The 19,351-nt window shown below is 41.2% G+C and overlaps 1 protein-coding gene across 4 annotated transcripts in view; it reads left to right on the forward strand.

Moving 5' to 3' along the window:
• The window catches only part of mccc1 (methylcrotonyl-CoA carboxylase subunit), a 53,809-nt gene extending 43,101 nt beyond the window's left edge, over positions 1-10,708 (forward strand). For all 4 annotated transcript variants that reach the window (XM_080185728.1, XM_080185729.1, XM_080185730.1 and 1 more), the window contains exons 18-19: positions 2,760-2,831; positions 10,123-10,708. In XM_080185728.1, the coding sequence (XP_080041854.1) occupies positions 2,760-2,831; positions 10,123-10,239 (189 nt within the window). In that variant the 3' untranslated portion in view covers positions 10,240-10,708. The remainder of the gene's footprint in view (positions 1-2,759; positions 2,832-10,122) is intronic.
• Positions 10,709-19,351: the final 8,643 nt, after the last annotated feature.

Here is a 19,351-nt window from a genome sequence, read left to right on the forward strand (position 1 = left end):
TTGGCTAAGTGCCAAATTCTCTGTCTTTGCTTGCAGCAAGGGTAGGACTTGAATGGCTGGAAAATTCAGGCCTGGATTACTACCAAGTGACTGCTACAGGAAGGTACACATGCATAGACATTAGGTGAGCAGGATTAGGATCAGCTGATACCTTACAAAGTGAACAACCTGGTAAAATAAAGGAATGGCTACTTCGATATAAACATGAGGGATGTTGGCTCCTGTGAAGGCAAACCCCATTTTGGGTTGAGGCTTTTAGCAGATACGCGATCAATAAATATCCAATAAAAAGCCAACTGCATAAGCAGATACTAGAGCAAATGACAAAAAAACTTGGTCAGAGAAGTAGGTGTTAAGGAGCCTCTTTAAGGAGGAAAGAGAGGTGAAGAGATTAGAGAAAGGAATTCCAGAACATAGGGCCTCAGCAACTGAAGGCACGGCCTTTAATGGTGAAGCAATGCACTAGAGGCCAGACGTGGAGGAGCAGAGATAGCGTGTTGGACTTGAGGAGGTTATAGAGAAATGGTGAGGTTAGGCCAAGGAAGAATTTGAAAACAAGAATGTGAATTTTAAAATCGAGGCAAGGCTGAAATGGGAGCCAGTGTAAGTCAACAAGCACAAAGGTAGTATATGAAAAGGATTTGGTGCTAATTAGGACACAGGTAGCAAGAGTTTTGTCTGAACTTAAGTTTATGGAAATTGCCAAGCCAACCAGTCAAGTCTAGAGATAACAGATGCATCAATGAGGGTTTCAGGACGGTGAACTAAAGCAGGGACAGAGTCGGGCAAATGTGATAGCAAGTGGTCTTAATAATGGTGCAAGTGTGCGGTCGGAAGCTCATCTCATGTTTAGATATGACAACATTGAGAATACAGGGAACAAAAGGAAAGAACTGTAGTCTAAGAAAAATGTTAATCATAGGTACCATTCTTTGGCTTTTTTACAGCAATTTTAATTTTGATCAGAGTTATGGAATCTATGCAACTCCCAAGATTGAAGCCCATAATCGAAGAACATTAACACTGTCGATTTTTTTTTTAGTTGAATGAACTTCTGGAGTCAGCTTGGCCATATTGCCCTTTCACAAAAAATTTTGATTATTCTCTTCTTGGAGCTCCTTTTGTGCTAGCTTACCAACTTTCGTTACTCTAACTTACTGACATTGTTGTTGGCCCTGGAGCAGGGATTACTGCAATTTGGAGGTGTTGAGATCCAATGCAGTATTTTGAAGGGTGCTGAAAGATTTATCCAAGGAACATTAGAAGGGATTATTAGGAACACAGGAGAAACTTTGGGAGCTGGGGGCCATTGGAGAGGAATGTCTCAGGGCCCTGGGAGTGTCAGGGATCAGGGCTGTTCGGGGATCAGAGAGCGCAGGAAATGCTTTATATGCCCCGAGAGTATCCTGATTAATTCTGTGAATGAGGGCCCTGGATTGAGAAACATGCAAGTCTGAGCTAGAGGAGCTCATTCAACTCTGAGCCTGCATCACCATCCAGTAAGATCATGGCTGATTTTTTTGTGGTCTCAGCTCTACTCACCTCCACCCTAACACCTTAGACTCCCTTGTCTAACCAAAATCTAACTAACTCAGCCTCAAATAAATTCAAAGATCCAACTTCCATTACCTTCTGGGGAAGAGAACATCAGCAGCAGATATCAGAATGGCACTTTGAGTGCATTTCTTACCTAGCTACTATTCTGCAAAAAAAAATTAGGAAGCAGATCATTTTCACTTTGTTTGCTTTGATTCCTTGTCATCTCTCAAGCCGTTTCTAATTGTTGGCACATTTCAAGAAGAAATGGCCACATATTTACTTGGCGTTATCTTCTGGGTTTATATGAGGAATATGACAACGTGCTTGGTAGGTTCCTTCCTCATGTAGTGGTTGTTACGTTGCACGCCAAATCTGCCCTGCAATCTCCAATCTGTAGTGGGTGCATAATTAAGAAGAAAGATTAGGAGTCTGCTAGAATGGTGTTCTTGGTTTAATAAACACCCTTCACAAGTCATGAGTCCCTCCTCCTGGGTTATAGTGTTTCTTCTCGTTGGGGGATGGGTTGCTATTGTTAACTGGTTAGTTTCAGTTTAACTTTAGATCAGAACAAGTTGTCACAATACTTCAAGCCCTGTGACTTCATGAGGAACAGGTGTAGGAGATCACATGCAGCACCATTTGTCTACAACACTCTTACTTTTTTCACATGAGTTTCTACAATGGCTCCAGCTAGATTTCATTAGATTTTACAATCTTGGGAAATCATTATGTATTGGTTTGTGAATTAATCAAGATTTTAGAGTTTGGTTCAAGACTTCAAGAAGTCAGACAGTGAATATATTAGTGAGAATATGGCATAGCTTAACTATCATTAGTTTTACAAGTAGGTTTATACTCACATTGCAGTGAAGTCACTTTGAAAGCCTCCTAGTTGCCACACTCTGGTGCCTGTTCAGGCACACTGAGGGAAAATTTAGCATGACCAATGGATGTAACCAGCACATCTTTCAGACTGTGGGAGAAAACCCATGCAGACACGGGGAGAATGTGTACACTCTGCACAGATAGTGACCCAAGCCAGGAATCGAACCTGGATCCCTGTGCCTTTCTAAATTACAGTTAACTTGTCCTTCAGTGCTCACCACTGTGACCTCCATGTCACCTAGATATAGAATATTGTCCTGCCATTCCATTCTGAAATGTGCATGCAGGGCTATATTTTTGCTAATTGTAAATGAACTACGATCTATATTTTCAAGGTGTTTGTCAAGGAAGGTGATCACGTCAAGGCTGGGGACTCACTGATGGTGATGATAGCCATGAAAATGGAGGTGAGCAAGCATATTCCATTCAAAACAATGTGTGTTTTTCAAACATCTTTCACTTTATTTTGCCTTTGCAATTCTAATTTGAATTATTCCTTAATTATTGTTAAAGGGAGTATTTACATCACAAGTATCAAAATATGTAACATTGCAGACACTTTCCTACTGTAAGACAGGGACTCATCTCCCATCCGTGTACTGGTTTCTGTGTCAATACAAAGTAACAGCTATCCCATTAATATCATACAGGGATGAAAATAAAAGCACTGAAATTAGTGAAAACGCAAAACAAAAAGATGGGTTCATGTTTTGGACAGCGATTCTTCATTAATTTTAAATACTTAGAATATTACTTTTCATTTTTACTTCTATGTTAACTTCACATTAACAGAGATAATAGCCACCAGTTAACAGTTAATTGCAGGGCACTGTTGTATATCTTGCTGAGTGTAATCGTTTTGACTTGGTCTTTTCCAATGACAGTATTATTTGGGGAGGATTAGATACAGTGGGTGGAATTTTACAGCCTCGCTCGTCCCGAAACCGTAAAATCCCACATGTGGTCAATGGATCTTCCCATTGTCCGCCTCTCGCCCGCTGTGATTCGGGGCGGGGAGGGGTAAAATTCTGGCCAATATATTTTAAAGTAGTATCTTGGACAACAAGAGGCACTTAAGAATTAATTTCATACCTGAGCCTGTTTGGCTGTGGAACAATTAATATTGCAGGATCTCTATCTGAAACATTAGCTTATCGAGTTTTTATTTAAATAGTGAAGCACATTTTGTGCATTTCCAAAGTTTCATGATCAAAACAGCCATTATCCATATTGGCACATGATCAGTGATATCCAGTCACAGCTGAGTCTGTTTTGAATATGGATGCAATCCTGCCATTATAAATATATGAACAAACTCTCACGCAGAATCTTGTTTTCTGCTCAGATAGAATTATCTCCAATTTTTTTTGTGCCCTAACTTGGGGAGATGGTGGCATACTGATAATGTCACTAGACTAGTAATCCAGAGACCCAGGCTAATCATAAGACGTTTACAGCACAGAAAGATGCCACTTGGCCCATATCTGTGCCAGTCGAAAAATGAGTCACCCAGACTAATTTCATTTTCCATGATTTAGTCTGTAGCCCTGCAGATTATGGTGCATATCCAGAAAACTTTTATATTAGTTGAGGATTTTCACCCTTCAGAGGCAGTGAGTTGCAGCCCCCATGACACTCTGGGTGAAAAATCCTCCTTCATCTCCCCTCTAATATTCCCACTTTAAATCAGTGCCCCCTCATCACTGATCTCTCTGCTAAAGTAAGTAAGCTCTTCCCATCCATTCTGTATAGGGCCCCTCACAATTTTGTACATCTCAATTTAATCTCTCCCCAGCCTCCTCTGATCCAGGAAAACAACCCCAGTCTATCAAATCTTTCCTCAATGCTTCAATTTTTCAGACCTGGCAACACCCTCATAAATTTCCTCTGTGCCCTCTCTGGTGCAAACACATCCTTTATGTATTGAGGTGACCAAAATTGCACACAGTAATCAAGTTGCAGCCTAACTAGTGTTTTATATAATTCCAGCCTCATTCTATGCCTTGGCTAATAAATGAAAAGATTCTATATGCCTTCTTAATTGCTTTAACAACCTGTCTTGCAGCCTTTAAAAATTTGTCAATATTCATTCCACGTGTCTCTCTTCCTCTACACTTCTCAATATCCCCCCATTTATTGTGTAATCCTTTGCCTTGTTTGACCTCCCCAAATGCATCATCCTTCTCTGGGTTAAATTCAGTTTTACACTTTTCTGCCAACTGACCCATCCTTTGATACCTTCCTGCAGTTTACGGAAATCCACCTTGCTATCAATTGTGTAGACAAATTTTATGTTGTCTTTAAACTTCTTGATCATTCCTCCCGCCCCCCCCACATTTGTGTCCAAATCATTAATATCATAGAATCTTACAGTGCAGAAACTGGCCATTCAGCCCATTGAGTCTGCACCAACCACAATCCCATCCAGGTCCTATTCCCATAACCCTACGCATTTACTCTAGCTAGTCCCCCTGACACTAAGGGGCAATTTAGCATGGCCAATCCACCTAACCCACACATCTTTGGACACAATAACATGTCACAAAAAGCAGTGGCCTAGAACTGAGCCCTGTGAAACCTCACTGGAAACAGCCTTCTCATAACAAAAGCATCCGTCAACAAATACCCCTTGTTTCCAGTCACTGAGCCAATTTTGTATCCAGTTTGCGACATTCCCGAAAGTCCCACGGCTTTTTTTTTTATCCAGTGTTGAACTTTTTTAGATGTCTTGCTAAAACACATGTGAACCACATCAAGTGCATTATCCTCATCAATCCTCCTTTTCAAAAATTTCCATCAAATTAATCAAACATGACCTTCCCATTAACAACTCCGTGCTGACTGTCCTTGATTAATCCATGCCTTTCTAAATGACAATTCATTTATCCTTCAGAATTGATTTCAGTAATTTGTCCACTAGAGGTCAGACTGACTGGCTTATAATTATTCAGTCTATCCCTCGTTCCCTTTTTAAACAATGGCACAACTTTGGCAGACCTCCAATCCTCCAGCATCACATCTGTATCCAGTGAGGATTGACAAATGATGGTCAGACCCTTCACCATTTCCCCCCGGCTTCTTTTAACAACCTGGCTATATTTCATCCCATCCTGGTGATTTATCCAGTTTCAAGGATGCCAATCCTCTGAAAACTATTTTACTCCCTACATTTCCAATAAGAACATAAGAAATAGGAGCAGGAGTAGGCCATCTAGCCCTTTGAGCCTGCCCCGCCATTCATAAGATCATGGCTGATCTGCCGTGGCTCACTTCCACATTCCCGCCCTCTCCCCATAACCCTTAATTCCCTTGCCTATCAAAAACCTATCAACCCACGTCTTAAAAATATTGAGCGAGGCAGCCTCCACCACTTCAACGGGCAGAGAATTCCAGAGATTCACCACCCTTTGAGTGAAGAAGTTCCTCCTCAACTCCGTTCTAAACCACCCCCCCTTTATCCTGAGGCTGTGCCCTCTAGTCCTACTGTCCTTTCTGAGTGGGAAGAGTCTCTCCACCTCTATCCTATCCATCCCATTCAACATCTTATACGTCTCAATGAGATCTCCCCTCATTCTTCTAAACTCTAACGAGTACAAGCCTAATTTGTTCAGCCTCTCCTCATAGTTCAACCCCCTCAACTCCGGAATCAGCCTAGTAAACCTCCTCTGCACTCCCTCCAAGGCCAAAATATCCTTGCATAAGTACGGCGACCAAAACTGCACACAGTACTCCAGCTGCAGCCTCACCAGTGCCCTATACAGCTGCAGCAAGACCTCCCTACTTTTATATTCAATCCCCCTCGCTATGAAGGCCAGCATCCCATTCGCCTTCCTGACCACCTGCTGCACCTGCAGGCTGGGTTTTTGCGACTCATGCACAAGGACCCCGAGGTCCCTCTGCACCGTCACCTGCTGCAGTTTTTCGCCCTGTAAGTAATAGTCCTTCCTACCATTATTCCTACCAAAGTGGACAACCTCACATTTGCCAACATTAAATTCCATTTGCCAGTTCCTGGCCCATTCGCCCAGCCTATCTAGATCCTTCTGCAGACTCTTCACACTCCTTCTCCTTAATTATAATAATGCTCTGGAAATGTGTGTTCAAACTTCACCATGATAGTTGGTGGAATTTAAATTCAATTAATTTGAAAGATCTGACATTTGAACCTAGTCTCAGTAATGGTGTTAATGAAGCTATCATTGATTGTCAAACCATCTGATTCACTAATGTCCTTTAAGGAGGGAAATCTACTCTCCTTAACCTAGTCTGGCCCACATGTGACCCCAGACCAACACCAATGTAGTTGGCTCTTGGCCATCCTCTGAAATAACTAAACACGTCACTCAGGTGGGCAATTCGGGATGAGCAACATTTTTTTTTAGTTAGTGGGATGAAGAGTGATGGAGAGTGGGCAAGAAGATGGAGATGAGACCAAGATGAGATCCGCCATGATTGTATTGAATGATGGAGCATGCTTGAGGGGCTGAATTGTCTGTTGCTGTTCCATACGTTCTAAATGCTGGTCTTGCCAGTGATAACCACATCCATAGAACAATAGAATCCCTTACAGTAAAATGTGCAGGGTTATGGGGGTGGGGTGGGGTTGCGGAGTGCTGGGTGAGATGTTCTTTTGGAAAGTTAATGGACCTTTCGGCCCATTAACTCTCTGAAAGAGCATCTTATCCAGCACTCCCCAGTCCCACCCCATCCCCATAACCCTGCACATTTTACTATGGGTAATCTATCTAACCCACACATGTTTGGACACGAAGAGGCAATTTAGCATGGCCAATCCAGCTAACTTGCACATCTTTGGACTGTGGAAAGAAACCGGAGCATCTGCAGAAGACCCATGGAGAAACGAGAAGAATGTGCAAACTCCACACAGACGGTCAACCAAGGTTGGAATCGAATCTGGGCCCTGCTGCATTTAGGCAGCAATACTAATCACTGCCACTATGCTGTCCTGTGCTGAAGAAAAAAAACATTCAGCATAGTAAAACATAAATGGTGGCTCACCACTACCTTTTCAAAGACAATTAGGGGTGGGGATCAAATGCTGGCCTAGCTAGTGATGCCCACATCCTATGAAAGAAATTTAAAAATATATATCGAGAGCTGATCAATAACTCCCAATATGAATAGCAGGGACTCCCAACAATCAGATCTTTGTTGGGTAGATCAAGGATAAAAGAACTTGCATTTCTGTAGAACCTTTCATGTAATCAGGACATCTCAAAGTGCTTTGCATCCAATTGAGTACTTTTGAAGTGTCTTTTTTCTTTATTCTTTCATGAGCCTTGTGTGTTGCTGGCAAGGTCAGCATTTGTCCCTCATCCCCAATTGCCCTTGAAAAGATGGGGGTGAGCTGGCACATTTCAGAGGCAGTTAAGAGTCAACAGCATTGCTGTTGCTCTGGAGTCGCTTGTAAACTAGCCCATGCAGATTTCCTTCTCTCGTGGACAATAGTGAACAGGATGGGTTATAATGACAATCGCTGATCATGGTCACCATTTTTGAGACCAGTTCCCAGATCAATTGGAGTCATAGGAATACACAGCATGGAAAAAGGCCTTTCGGCCCAACTCATCCATACCGACCAGGTTTCCTAAACTGAACTACTCTTGTTTGTCTGTGTTTGGCCCATATCCCTCCAAACCTTTCCCACCCAAAATGTCCAAATATATTTTAAATGTTGTAATTGTATCCGCCTCTACCACAACCTCTGGCAGCTCATTCCATAAACAGACCACTATCTGTGTGAAAAAGTGGCCCTTCAGGTCCCTTTTAAATTTTTCCCCTGTCACCTTAAACCTGTGCCTCTAGTTCTAGATTCCCCTACCCTTGGGAAAAGACTGTGGCTATTTAATTGATTGAATTTTAAGACCAATCCCTTGTGGGATTTAAACACATGCCCACATTAGCCAGACCCTCTGGATTACTGCTCATGTGACATTACCACTATGCCATCTTCCCATAAGCATGGTCACTGCTATAATGTAGGAGGATGCAACTACCAACTTTTACTTAGCAGAATCTCATAAACAGCAATGAGACAAATGACAAGATAATTTGTTCTAATGATGTTGAATGAGGGATAAATACAGGCTAGAAAAACTCCCTTACTCTTTTCAAATAATCCTATAAATTTTATCCACAGCAGAGCAGAGAGGGCAGACAGGGTCTCAGTTTAATGTTTTATCTAAAATAAGGCACCTTTGCTTATGTAGCATTGCCTCTGTGTGTCAGCCTGGATTAGGTACTTAAGTCTCTAGAGTGAAGCTTAAATACATCACCTTCTGAGGCAGCCAAGAATGTTACCAATGTGCCAGGCCAGCCACGTAAGAGAACTTTTACATTTATTAATAGGCTTTTATTTGAAGGAAATCTGAAACTAAAGGAAATGCATCCCTTTCTTAATGAAAATTTTACTTGGTGTTTTTCTGCTTTTCAGCTGGTGCTGACTATTTGTTTCAGGAGTGAATGTCAGTGACATATGAGAAATACTGGGAGGTGTTATTGAGCGTGCATGTGAAAGAGCTAAATCAACATACACATAGCTTAATTATAAGCTCACAGAAGCACCCTGGGGTTCATGACAGCATCCAGTTGCATCATGTCTCTGGGTTTAGGAATTTGTCCAAGCCACTGCCACATTCAGGGCTACACAGTTTTTTGTTTAAAGAGAACTTTCTCTAAACAAAATCAATAGTGTCAAAACAAATTAAAAATTACAACATCAAGGTAACGAACACAAGTTTCATCACTTATGTGTGCTCTATTTGAAATAGTTGAGTTAATTTTTCTGATTCGTATTGCCGGCCAGATTATTCATTACCTTTTTGGAGATGTGTCATTTACAAAATTCAAGATTAAATATTTTTGTGTGGTGTGATAAATAATAGACAGTTGCAAATTATGGATGGATTATTAATTGGGGTTATGGATTAAATTGAGATCGACCTAGAGCTCTTTTTGGACTTGGTGATTAACATGTCTAACCACTGTAAAGTAACTGCTGAAGCAAATTCAACTGAATGCTAAATCAAAAGAGAAAACGCTGGAAAATCTCAGCAGGCAGCATCTGTAAGGAGATAAGAGTGCTGATGTTTCAAGTCCAGATGACCCGTTGTTGAAGCTGGATGCTAAATTATTTAAATAAACCATTAGACTACAAGTCAAAAGGCGTCACTCCCAACCTTTGCCTACGCATTAGTCAGATCACATCTTAATTGTTGTGTCCAGTTCTTGTTACCAAGACACAGAGGAAGACACGCAAGTGCTGAAATCATGAGGAACGATGAAAGATATTCCGATTTCTATAGACTTGAAAGCAGTTGACCAAGAGATATGCAAGATAATCAAATGTATAGAAATAGTAACTCGGCAGGATTACTTTAGGCCGAACTGAAAGAGTAGTTCAAACTAATAGCTTGTTTAGGGCTGATGTGCAAAAGATATTTACACAAGATGTGATGGATTTCCAAATACAGTAATGGAGGCAAACATTCTAGAATCATTTTTCATTTATTTATGCAATTTTTTTAAAAAATTCAGCGTTCAGTCAGAACAATGAAGGGAGTGTAGGGTCTATCTGGATGGATGAACTCAGATGAGGTGAGTGGCCTTTCTTTCTCAGCCATTTTTTTGGATGCAAACTTGAGAAGCCACAATCTTTTCTTTGCATTTCTTTTTCAGCATACAATAAAAGCTCCAAAGGCTGGTGTGATCGAGAAAGTTCTGTACAAAGAAGGTTCCCAAGCTAGTCGACACGCTGCATTGGTTAAATATGTGGAGGAAGAAAATTCACAATGAATTCCACTCAACTTATTTTGGTCAATAGTGCATAAGGACTGAGATTTAAAAATACCTTATTTTTCGAGCGACTATTGAATGAATTTAGGTACTGTTATTCCATTTAAAATATTTTGGACCACTTTCTGAAAGGAAGTCTATTCCTTTAGTTCAGTCTTTTATATAAGCGCAACAATAAACAGCATTTGTGTGCTGAACAAAAGCTGAACTGCCAATTTCGATTGTAAAATTACTTCAGAGAATTAACGTGCATCATGTCCCTTAGACAGAATCTCAGATACCTGGAAAAATTATGTTAATTTCATTAATGTGACATTCATCTAAAATCTAAGGTGGGGAAGGCAGAAATATTCATGTACATTTCATCCATTTTATCAAATAGTTGTGGACACGTTACGTTGTAGGATTTCTGACTTTTGCCAACATGGATTTTAACTTTTTCAATAATAAAATGACACATCAAATACGATTTAAGATTCCCAGCTTGGAGAAAATGTGTATTAAAGCTTACAAAAATTACAGTCGATGAGTTGTTATCATCAGGCATGAACTATGTTTCTATCAGCGATATAGAAGCCAGTCCTCCTCCTAAGCTATGCTGTTAGCCTCTTTCAACACAACCTGTGTGGCATGCGATCTAGAGAAGGAAGGCCCATGCAGGCATCACCTGTATGTCAAAAAGTGATCATGCTGGCTTGACACCACACAGCTGCACCAGCTGATGTTTTACCATCATCTAAACTTGGACTGTGCAGGTCCATTGGACAAATTCATACAGCACTCACCAAATATCAGATATTCAGCTGCAAGAGGAGCCCACCACTGGCGTCACTAAAAGCACCAAGCACCGGGTAAGATGTTTTTGAGGAACCTCTGCTTTCGCAAAATGCCTGGCAGTTTTCTGAGTGTGTTGGAGATGTTGTGCTGAGTTAGAATGATAGAACAGTAATAAGCAAGAAGCCAGTCGCATTCTCGTGCTGTAGCCCTGAAATTATTGTCTTCTCAGATGCTAATCCAATTCCTTTTTGAAAGCCACGAATGAATCTGCCTCCACCAATGCACCCAATGCATTCTAGATTTTAATCACTTACTGCGTGAAAAGATTCCTCCATGTATTGCTGCTTTTGCGTTCATCCTAAATCTGTTTCCTCTTCTTCTTGACCTTTCTATCAGTAGGAATGCATTTTACCTACTCTGTCTAGACTCTTAATGATTTTAAATACTTCTATCAAATCTCCTGTCTATCTTCCTTATTCCAAAAATACAACCTCAGCTCTGCCAAACTGTCCACATTACTGAATTCATCATTCTTGGAATCATACTCAGAATTCTTTACTGCACCTTCTCCAAAATCTTCACATCCTTCCCACAGTGTAGTATCCAGAATTGGGTACAGTACTCCATTTGAGACTGAGCCAGGCTTTTACAAATGTTCATCATCATTTTATACTCTGCCTCAATATATAAAGGCCAAGATCCACTATGACTTACTAATCACTTCCTTGACTTTCTCTACCACCTTCAACACTGTGCACATATACTCCAGGGCCAGAATCATTTACTCTTTGCAGCTATGAAAGGAGGATGTCTCCATCAGAAGCCCCCTTCTGACTGGGGGACACTCTCCCCTTAGGGTTGTGACCCGTTACTCCCTTGACCCTCGCCACTTGTCTTCCTGCGGATCCTGGCAGTTTGATCTGGGCACCAACAACACTGTTACTGGATTGGGTAGGGGTGTAAATGCTGCATCCTCACAGGGAGGGCAGAATATGAGATGACCTCCATATAAAAATTGCAACAACTATGTGGTCTTGGTAATAGCCAGCCCTGCGTAACGTCATCTGCTAAGCTGGACTTCTCCATTTCTTTGACAGTGACAGGAGGCTGTCTGACAGGCAGTATAGTCTCCCCACGACTTAACTTGTGTGTCCATATTCATTCTGCTGCCCCATCTGAGTCCTCTGCATTAGAACCTTGCTGTGACCTCACCCTTCAGTGATCTGGCAAATGAACCTTCCTTTCCTCTGGTCTGGTTGCAGTCTACTTGTAACCAGTGATTCACCACATGCTGATCCCAACTCTGCTATTCAATTTTTAGCCAAATGACCATTACTGTTTTAATTCCAGAGAAACTAGCTGTACCATTTGGTACGATGGTATTTTCATGTTATTAGCTCACTCCAGTACAGAGATTGGATAAGTAACTACGTGGCTTCTTTTCTATGAGCTTTTCAGACACTTTGTAGCCAGCATCTTACAGAAGAACAGGACATAATTTCTTTAGAACGTTCAGGGAGGGTGGAGTAGCTTGTTTGATTGGCAGCTGTACAAGCCAAACTCCAGAGAGAGTCAGGGGTCAAGCTGCGGTTTCCAGTACAGACAAGAATTATCGAGGCAAACGTGACAGCCCAGAGAGACAAGGTGGGAAAGAAAGATAACACTGGATGGATTCCTTTGGCAAAGTAAAACAAGCCTGGTAATCAGCTAACAGGAGCTTGTAGTATTTGTTGGTGCTTTACATGTTATGACCAGCATTATAAAATATCCTTTTTTAAAAAAACTGGATTTACTATCCTGTTTCAGCACGCACACAATATATGGAGCCTGTTTTTTTTCCCACTAGCTTTGTTTCACTAAAATATTAAATGATCTGCTCTTTTGGAAGACGAATGATTACACAAGATGGGTTATTGGTTCATTTAAGATATTTTATGGCCACAGATGACTAGATATTGAGCAGAAAAAGTGAAACTTTGACTTTATTCCAGCATGTCCAATGATCAGAAATTGCTGGAAATACTCAGCATCTCAGGCAACATCTGTGGGGAGAGAATTGGATAATGTTCCAGAACTGATCGATTTTACTGACCAGTTATCACCTAGAATGTTATGCCTGTTTCTCCACAGTCATTTTTAGCATTTCAGGTGCTGGTATTGTCACTGAACTAGTAATCCAGAGACCCTGGGGACACAGGTTCAAATCCCATAATGGCAGATGGTGAAATTTGAATTTAATAAAAATCTGGAATTAGATGTCTAATGAAGACCATGAAACCGTTGTCATAAAGACCCATCTAGTTCATTAATGTCCTTCAGGAAAATCTGATGTCCTTACCTGCTCTGGCCTACATGTGACTCCAGGTCCACAGCAATGTGGTTAACTCTTAATTGCTCCAATAGGACAATTAGGGATGGGCAGTAAATGCTGAACCAGCCAGCAACACCCACATCCCATGGATGATTTTTTAAAATTCTCTTTTTGCTTCCCGCATCGCAATATTTTGTTTTCTTACTGGAGCATACAGGAGCTGTCGGCAGGTAAGACTGGTAGTGCTAAAACAAACAGACTGTCTTAAAGCAAACCCATAATTTGTCATAATACTTCTGTTAATATTGTTCCTGTCCAGTCATCTAGTGACATAGTAGGTTACTTATAGCTCCTGATTAAATCTCTAGTGTATGTTCGTTGGATGCCTTTCAGATCATTTTGAGTCTTCATTATCTATCTCTTTGGTTATCAGAGGCTAGAATACTGGGCGAGTAACTGACTCCCCAAAGGCTATCCACCGTCTACAAGGCACAAATCAGGAGTGCAATGGAATACTTCCCACTTGCCTGGATGGGTGCAGCTTCAGCAACACTCAAGAATCTTGACACCATCCAGGACAAAGCCCACTTGATTGGCACCATATCCACAAACATCCACTTCCTCCACCACCAATGCTTAGTAGCAACAGTGTGTACTATCTAGAAGATATACTGCAGCAATTCACCAAAGTTCCTTAGCACCTTCCAAAACCCCAACCATTTGCAACTAGAAGGACAAGGGCAGCAGATATATGGGAACACCACCACCTGCAAGTTCCCCTCTAAGCCACTCACCATCCTGATTTGGAAATATATCATGATGTGAAGATGCCAGTGTTGGATTGGGGTAAACACAGTAAGAAGTCTCACAACACTCGGTTAAAGTCCAACAAGTTTATTTGGTAGTAAACCCACAAGCTTTTGGGGTTTGCCCCTTCGTTCAGGTGAGTGGAGAGTTCTGGTCTCAAACAGGGCATATAAAGGCACACACAGTTTACAGAATACTGATTAGAATGTGAGTCTTTACAACTAATCAATTCTTAAAGGTGCAGACAATGTGAGTGCAGATAGCAATAAGTATAGGTTAAAGAGATGTGTATTGTCTTCAGACAGGACAGTAAGTGAGATGTTGCAAGCCCAGGCAAGTCATGGGGGTTACAGATTGTGTGACATGAATCCAAGATCCCGATTGAGGCCATCCTCATGTGTGCGGAACTTGGCTATCAGTCTCTGCTCAGCGACTCTGGGCTGTCGTATGTCATGAAGGTTGCCTTGAAGAATGTTTACCCGAAGATCAGATGCCGAATGCCTGTGACCACTGAAGTGCTCGCCAACAGAAAGGGAACAGTCTTGCCTGGTGATTGTTGAGCAGCGTTCATTCATCCGTTGTTATAGTATCTGCATGGTCTCCCCGATGTACCATGCCTTGGGACATTCTTTCTCACAGCATATCAGGTAGACAGTGTTGGCCGAGTGAGAACACCATCCACCAGGTACACAGCACAAACTCTTACAACTCGGCCAACATTGTCTCCTGATACGCTGCAGGAAAGGATGTCCCGAGGCATGGTACATTGGGGAGACCATGCAGACACTACGACGACAGATGAATGAACACCGCCCGACAATCACCAGGCAAGACTGTTCCCTTCCTGTTGACGAGCACTTCAGTGGTCACGGGCATTTGGCATCTGATCTTTGGGTAAACGTTCTCCAAGGCGGCCTTCACGACATACGATAGCGCAGAGTTGCTGAGCAGAAACTGATAGCCAAGTTCCGCACACATGAGGATGGCCTCACCCGGGATTTTGGGTTCATGTCGCACTATCTGTAAGCCCCATGACTTGCCTGTGCTTGCAACATCTCACTTACTGTCTTGTCTGGAGACAATACACATCTTTTTAATCTGTGCTTAATGCTATCTCCACTCACATTGTCTGCACCTTTAGAATGTGAGCCTTTACAGCTAATCAATTCTTAATCAGTATTCTGTAAACTGTGTGTGCCTTTATATGCTCTGTTTGAGACCAGAGCTCTCCACTCACCTGACAAAGGGGCAAACCCTGAAAGCTTCTGGGTTTACTATCAAATAAACTTGTTGGACTTTAACCTGGTGTTGTGAGACTTCTTACTTGGAAATATATCGATATTCCTTTGCAATCACTCAGATTTGACAATCAGGTCAAATTCCTGGAATTCCCTCCCTAACAGCATTGTGAGCTAACCCACAGCATGTGGATTCAGAGATTCAAGAAAGCAGCTCACTATCACCTTCTCAAGGGCAACAAGCAGCTACAGAAGTGAATCAAAGGAAAGATCTTTCTTGACATGGGAGAAAAATGAGGAAGAAGCCACCCGTCAACCATCAGGGCAAGGAGACGTACTGGCACAAGAGAGCCACAAATAGCAATAATTGTCTTCTCTCTTTTTGACTCCCTGCTTAAAATTCCAGATATTCCTGCTATAAAAATTTGCTGTGTAGGTTTAGTTGCATAAATAGATTTTTTTACAGATTATTTTCAAAATTTGTACAAAATAATACTTTATGAAGTGGTGCAACAAACTTCCAAACCTTGGAATACAGAACAGAATCAAAATGGGGCTTTTAGATTAGTGCTGTTACACTGATCACTGCTTTTATGTTAAATCACTAACAATCTTCTTTATATTCTTTCTGTTTTGTCAGTTTTCTGTACCAGTTTCCTCCCTTCCGCTCTACTCCTAAAGACGTTGATTCTTTGCTGAGGTAAAGTTCTTCAGAGCCTAGCCATGTTTCAGTGCTTCATCATTGTTTATGTGAGAGCCTCACCACTGGTGTGTTGGCACCAGTCAAGTCTGATCTTTTAGTTTATTTATTTATTAGTCAGAAGTAAGGCTTATGTTAACACTGCAATGAAGTTACTGTGAAATTCCCCTAGTTGCCACATTCTGGCAGCTGTTCAGGTCAATGCTTCTAACCAGCACATCTTTCAGATTGTGGGAGCAAACCCACACAGAGAGAATATGCAAACTCTGCACAGTGACCCAAGTCAATAATTGAACCCAGGTCCCTGGCGCTGTGAAGCAGCAATGCTAATCACTGTGCCGCCCCTTGTGAAAGGCATCCCAACTAATTCTGTTCGCATGAAGCATCCACAAACATGTCTCCTTCATGAATTGCTGTATGCCCATTTAGATTGGAAACTGTGCTTGAATTTCACTCCCCCACCAACCCCCTTTCAATTGCCACTAACATCCTGTCCCAAGATCAGTTAATCTGCTGTAGCATTGAACCTGGTCTTTTAGCTACTCGGGATAAAAATTGGTGGAACACATTTTGTCATTTTTATTGAAGAAGCTTGAAGTTATGAATTTTATTTTAAACTCAGAAATTTCTTGCTGATGTGTACTGAGCAGCCGGATGATACTAAACTCTTTTTAAGAGTTTGGAATTTTTTTACAGAACGTATTTATTTTGGATAGTGAATTATTTCACAAACATATGCCTGTAAGGACAGAATCACTTTTATTCAGGCCGTCTGTCTAATGTGGAAGTAATTAAGAGTGGAACAAAACTTTTGAAGGAAAACAAAGCTTGCCAGATCTTAAGATCAAAATCACAATTGCTGTGGGATCAAAGTCACAGCTGAACAGAGTGGCTGCAGCGGAAAGTGGTCATGAGTCAGAACTGGTGATCAAAGCTGGCTTTTTATCTTTTAAACCTGCGCCCAACATTTTAGGATGAGGAACAATCGCCACTCTACCTGCAAAGTAAACACAAGTGCTGGGTGGAAAATTTCACCATGTTATTATTACCTTGAGCAGGGCAGTCTTCCTGTTGGTGCATTGCTCTGCTCTGAAACTGAAGCTTTAATTACTTGAAATTAAATTGAAGCTCTTTTTACATAAATGGGATTATAGTTTTGGCAATCACTTTTAATTTTTGTCATTTTAATTCCCGATATTATCACACGCTAGATCTTTTGGTTTGCACAGATTTGCAACATAAAATGCTTTCTATATTGAATTCATGTTTTGTATGCTGGTAGACCCAAGCGAAACAAATCCAGTTCATTTCATTTTCGGCAATCTCGCAATTTCTAACTTCTCTAATTTTGCACCTGCTTAATCAGTATATGTTACGATTACACTGTTTTTGTTTCAGTGATCAACCAAAATGGCTTCACTTGTTAGGTGTTCCCTGAGTTTGGTGTTTGGTACGCAGTTTTTTTCATACACGGCCTATTTATTGTAAGCAACTTACAAGCCCACCAGGACAGTGGTTTGGGGGTTTCTATCTCTGCTCACCAATCTGCTATTATCAGCCGATTCATGTGAATAGGTGAAACATTGAATGCTGGTTTGCAAAAGGAGAGTCGTAGGTAAGAAGTTTGGATATTGTTGCTTTATTTATTTCACTTCATATCTCTGTGACCAAAATAAATTCATTTCCATCCACTTGCACACTGTCTGGATCATCATGCAGTTACCTTGTTGTATGCTAGTTGACTAGTTGTGTTTTCACCAAACAAGGACCATCCTACTATTCTGTCTGTACGGCTTCTGAGAGGGCTTCAAGTTTTGTGATAGTGGATGCATGGAAAGGCTATCAACTCGTTAATGATTCATCAAATCTTTTGATGTCCTTCAAGCCAAATTTTAACACCTCCTAGAGAAAGTGGTATGCCGTCTGAAAAAAACTTCGCCGAACCAATTTCAGATGCCCTTAGAAACATTAATGCAGAAAAAAATAGGTGTAGAGAAACCAATGGAGCAACGTCCACCAGGTGACAACTGGATCCTAACTTTGACGTGATTATGGCCTTACTGGGTATTTATAAAGTAAAACAAAATGCATGATCATTCTTATAACCATCTTTCTTGAAGACTAAGACATATGAATTTCCATCAGAAATGCTCTAATCAGTGTATACCAGTATTTGAATGACGTCACCTGTTTGCCTTTAATCAAGGTTTTCTGTTGGAACCACTGAGCTATTTACTGCTTCTCATCCAAAAATGGCACTTCAGCACTTTAATTTCCACTGCCACGCCTCAAGTGTAATATGTGAATTTCCATGCCTTTGGTTCTATTTCACTTCCTTAAATATTCAGCGACAGTGCATTCTCGTAACTGCTACACAATTAGCTGAATCAGAGCTGTATAAATAGCACAGGAATGTTTGGAATTTTTTTTGTGGATTTTGTTGATACCAACCTCAAGTATTTAAGGATCTACATGAAGGTGTTAGTCTCACATTCTATTTTAGGCATCCGCTATGAGGGTTAAGCATTCCAGTATCAAGTGTAGCAGTTAGTTACAGAATTCAGCTGCCTCCACCATCTACCAAAGTGATGGAGACCCCCAAAAGAAAAGAAGTTGCCACAAGCTGAGAGAGTTACAAGTCATCAATCTGAGCTGTGTTTATACACAGATCATAGAATCCCTACTGTGCAAAAGGAGGCCATTTAAAGTTTATTAATCACAAGTAAGGCTTACATTAACACTGCAATGAAGTTAGAATGAAGAAAATTACAGCACAGGAGCAGGCCCTTTGGCCCGCCAAACCTGCACTGACCATGTTGCCTAACTGAACTAAAACCACTATCCTTCTGGGGACCATATCCCTCTATTCCCATCCTATTCATGTATTTGTCCAGACACCCTTTAAAACTCAATATTGTATCTGCTTCCACTAACCACCCCCCCTCCCCCGCCCCCAGCAGCAAGTTCCAGGCACCCACCACCCTCTATGTAAAAACCTGCCTTGTACACTTCCTTTAAATCTTGCCCCTCGCACCTTAAACCTATGCCCTCTAGTAATTGATTCTTCCTTCCTGGGAAAAACGCTTCTGAATATTCACTCTGTCCATGCCCCTCATAATGTTGTAGACTTCTATCAGGTTGCTCCTCAACCTCCATTGTTTCAATGAGAACAAATGAATTTTCTCCAATCTCTTCTCACAGCTAATACCCTCCATACCAGGCAACATCCTGGTAAATCCTTTCTCTACCCTCTTTAAAGTCTCCACATCCTTTTAGTAG

The sequence above is a fragment of the Carcharhinus amblyrhynchos genome, chromosome 3 (genome assembly GCF_965287045.1).
Source record: "Carcharhinus amblyrhynchos chromosome 3, sCarAmb.v2.hapA, whole genome shotgun sequence".
Lineage (NCBI taxonomy): Eukaryota > Metazoa > Chordata > Chondrichthyes > Carcharhiniformes > Carcharhinidae > Carcharhinus > Carcharhinus amblyrhynchos.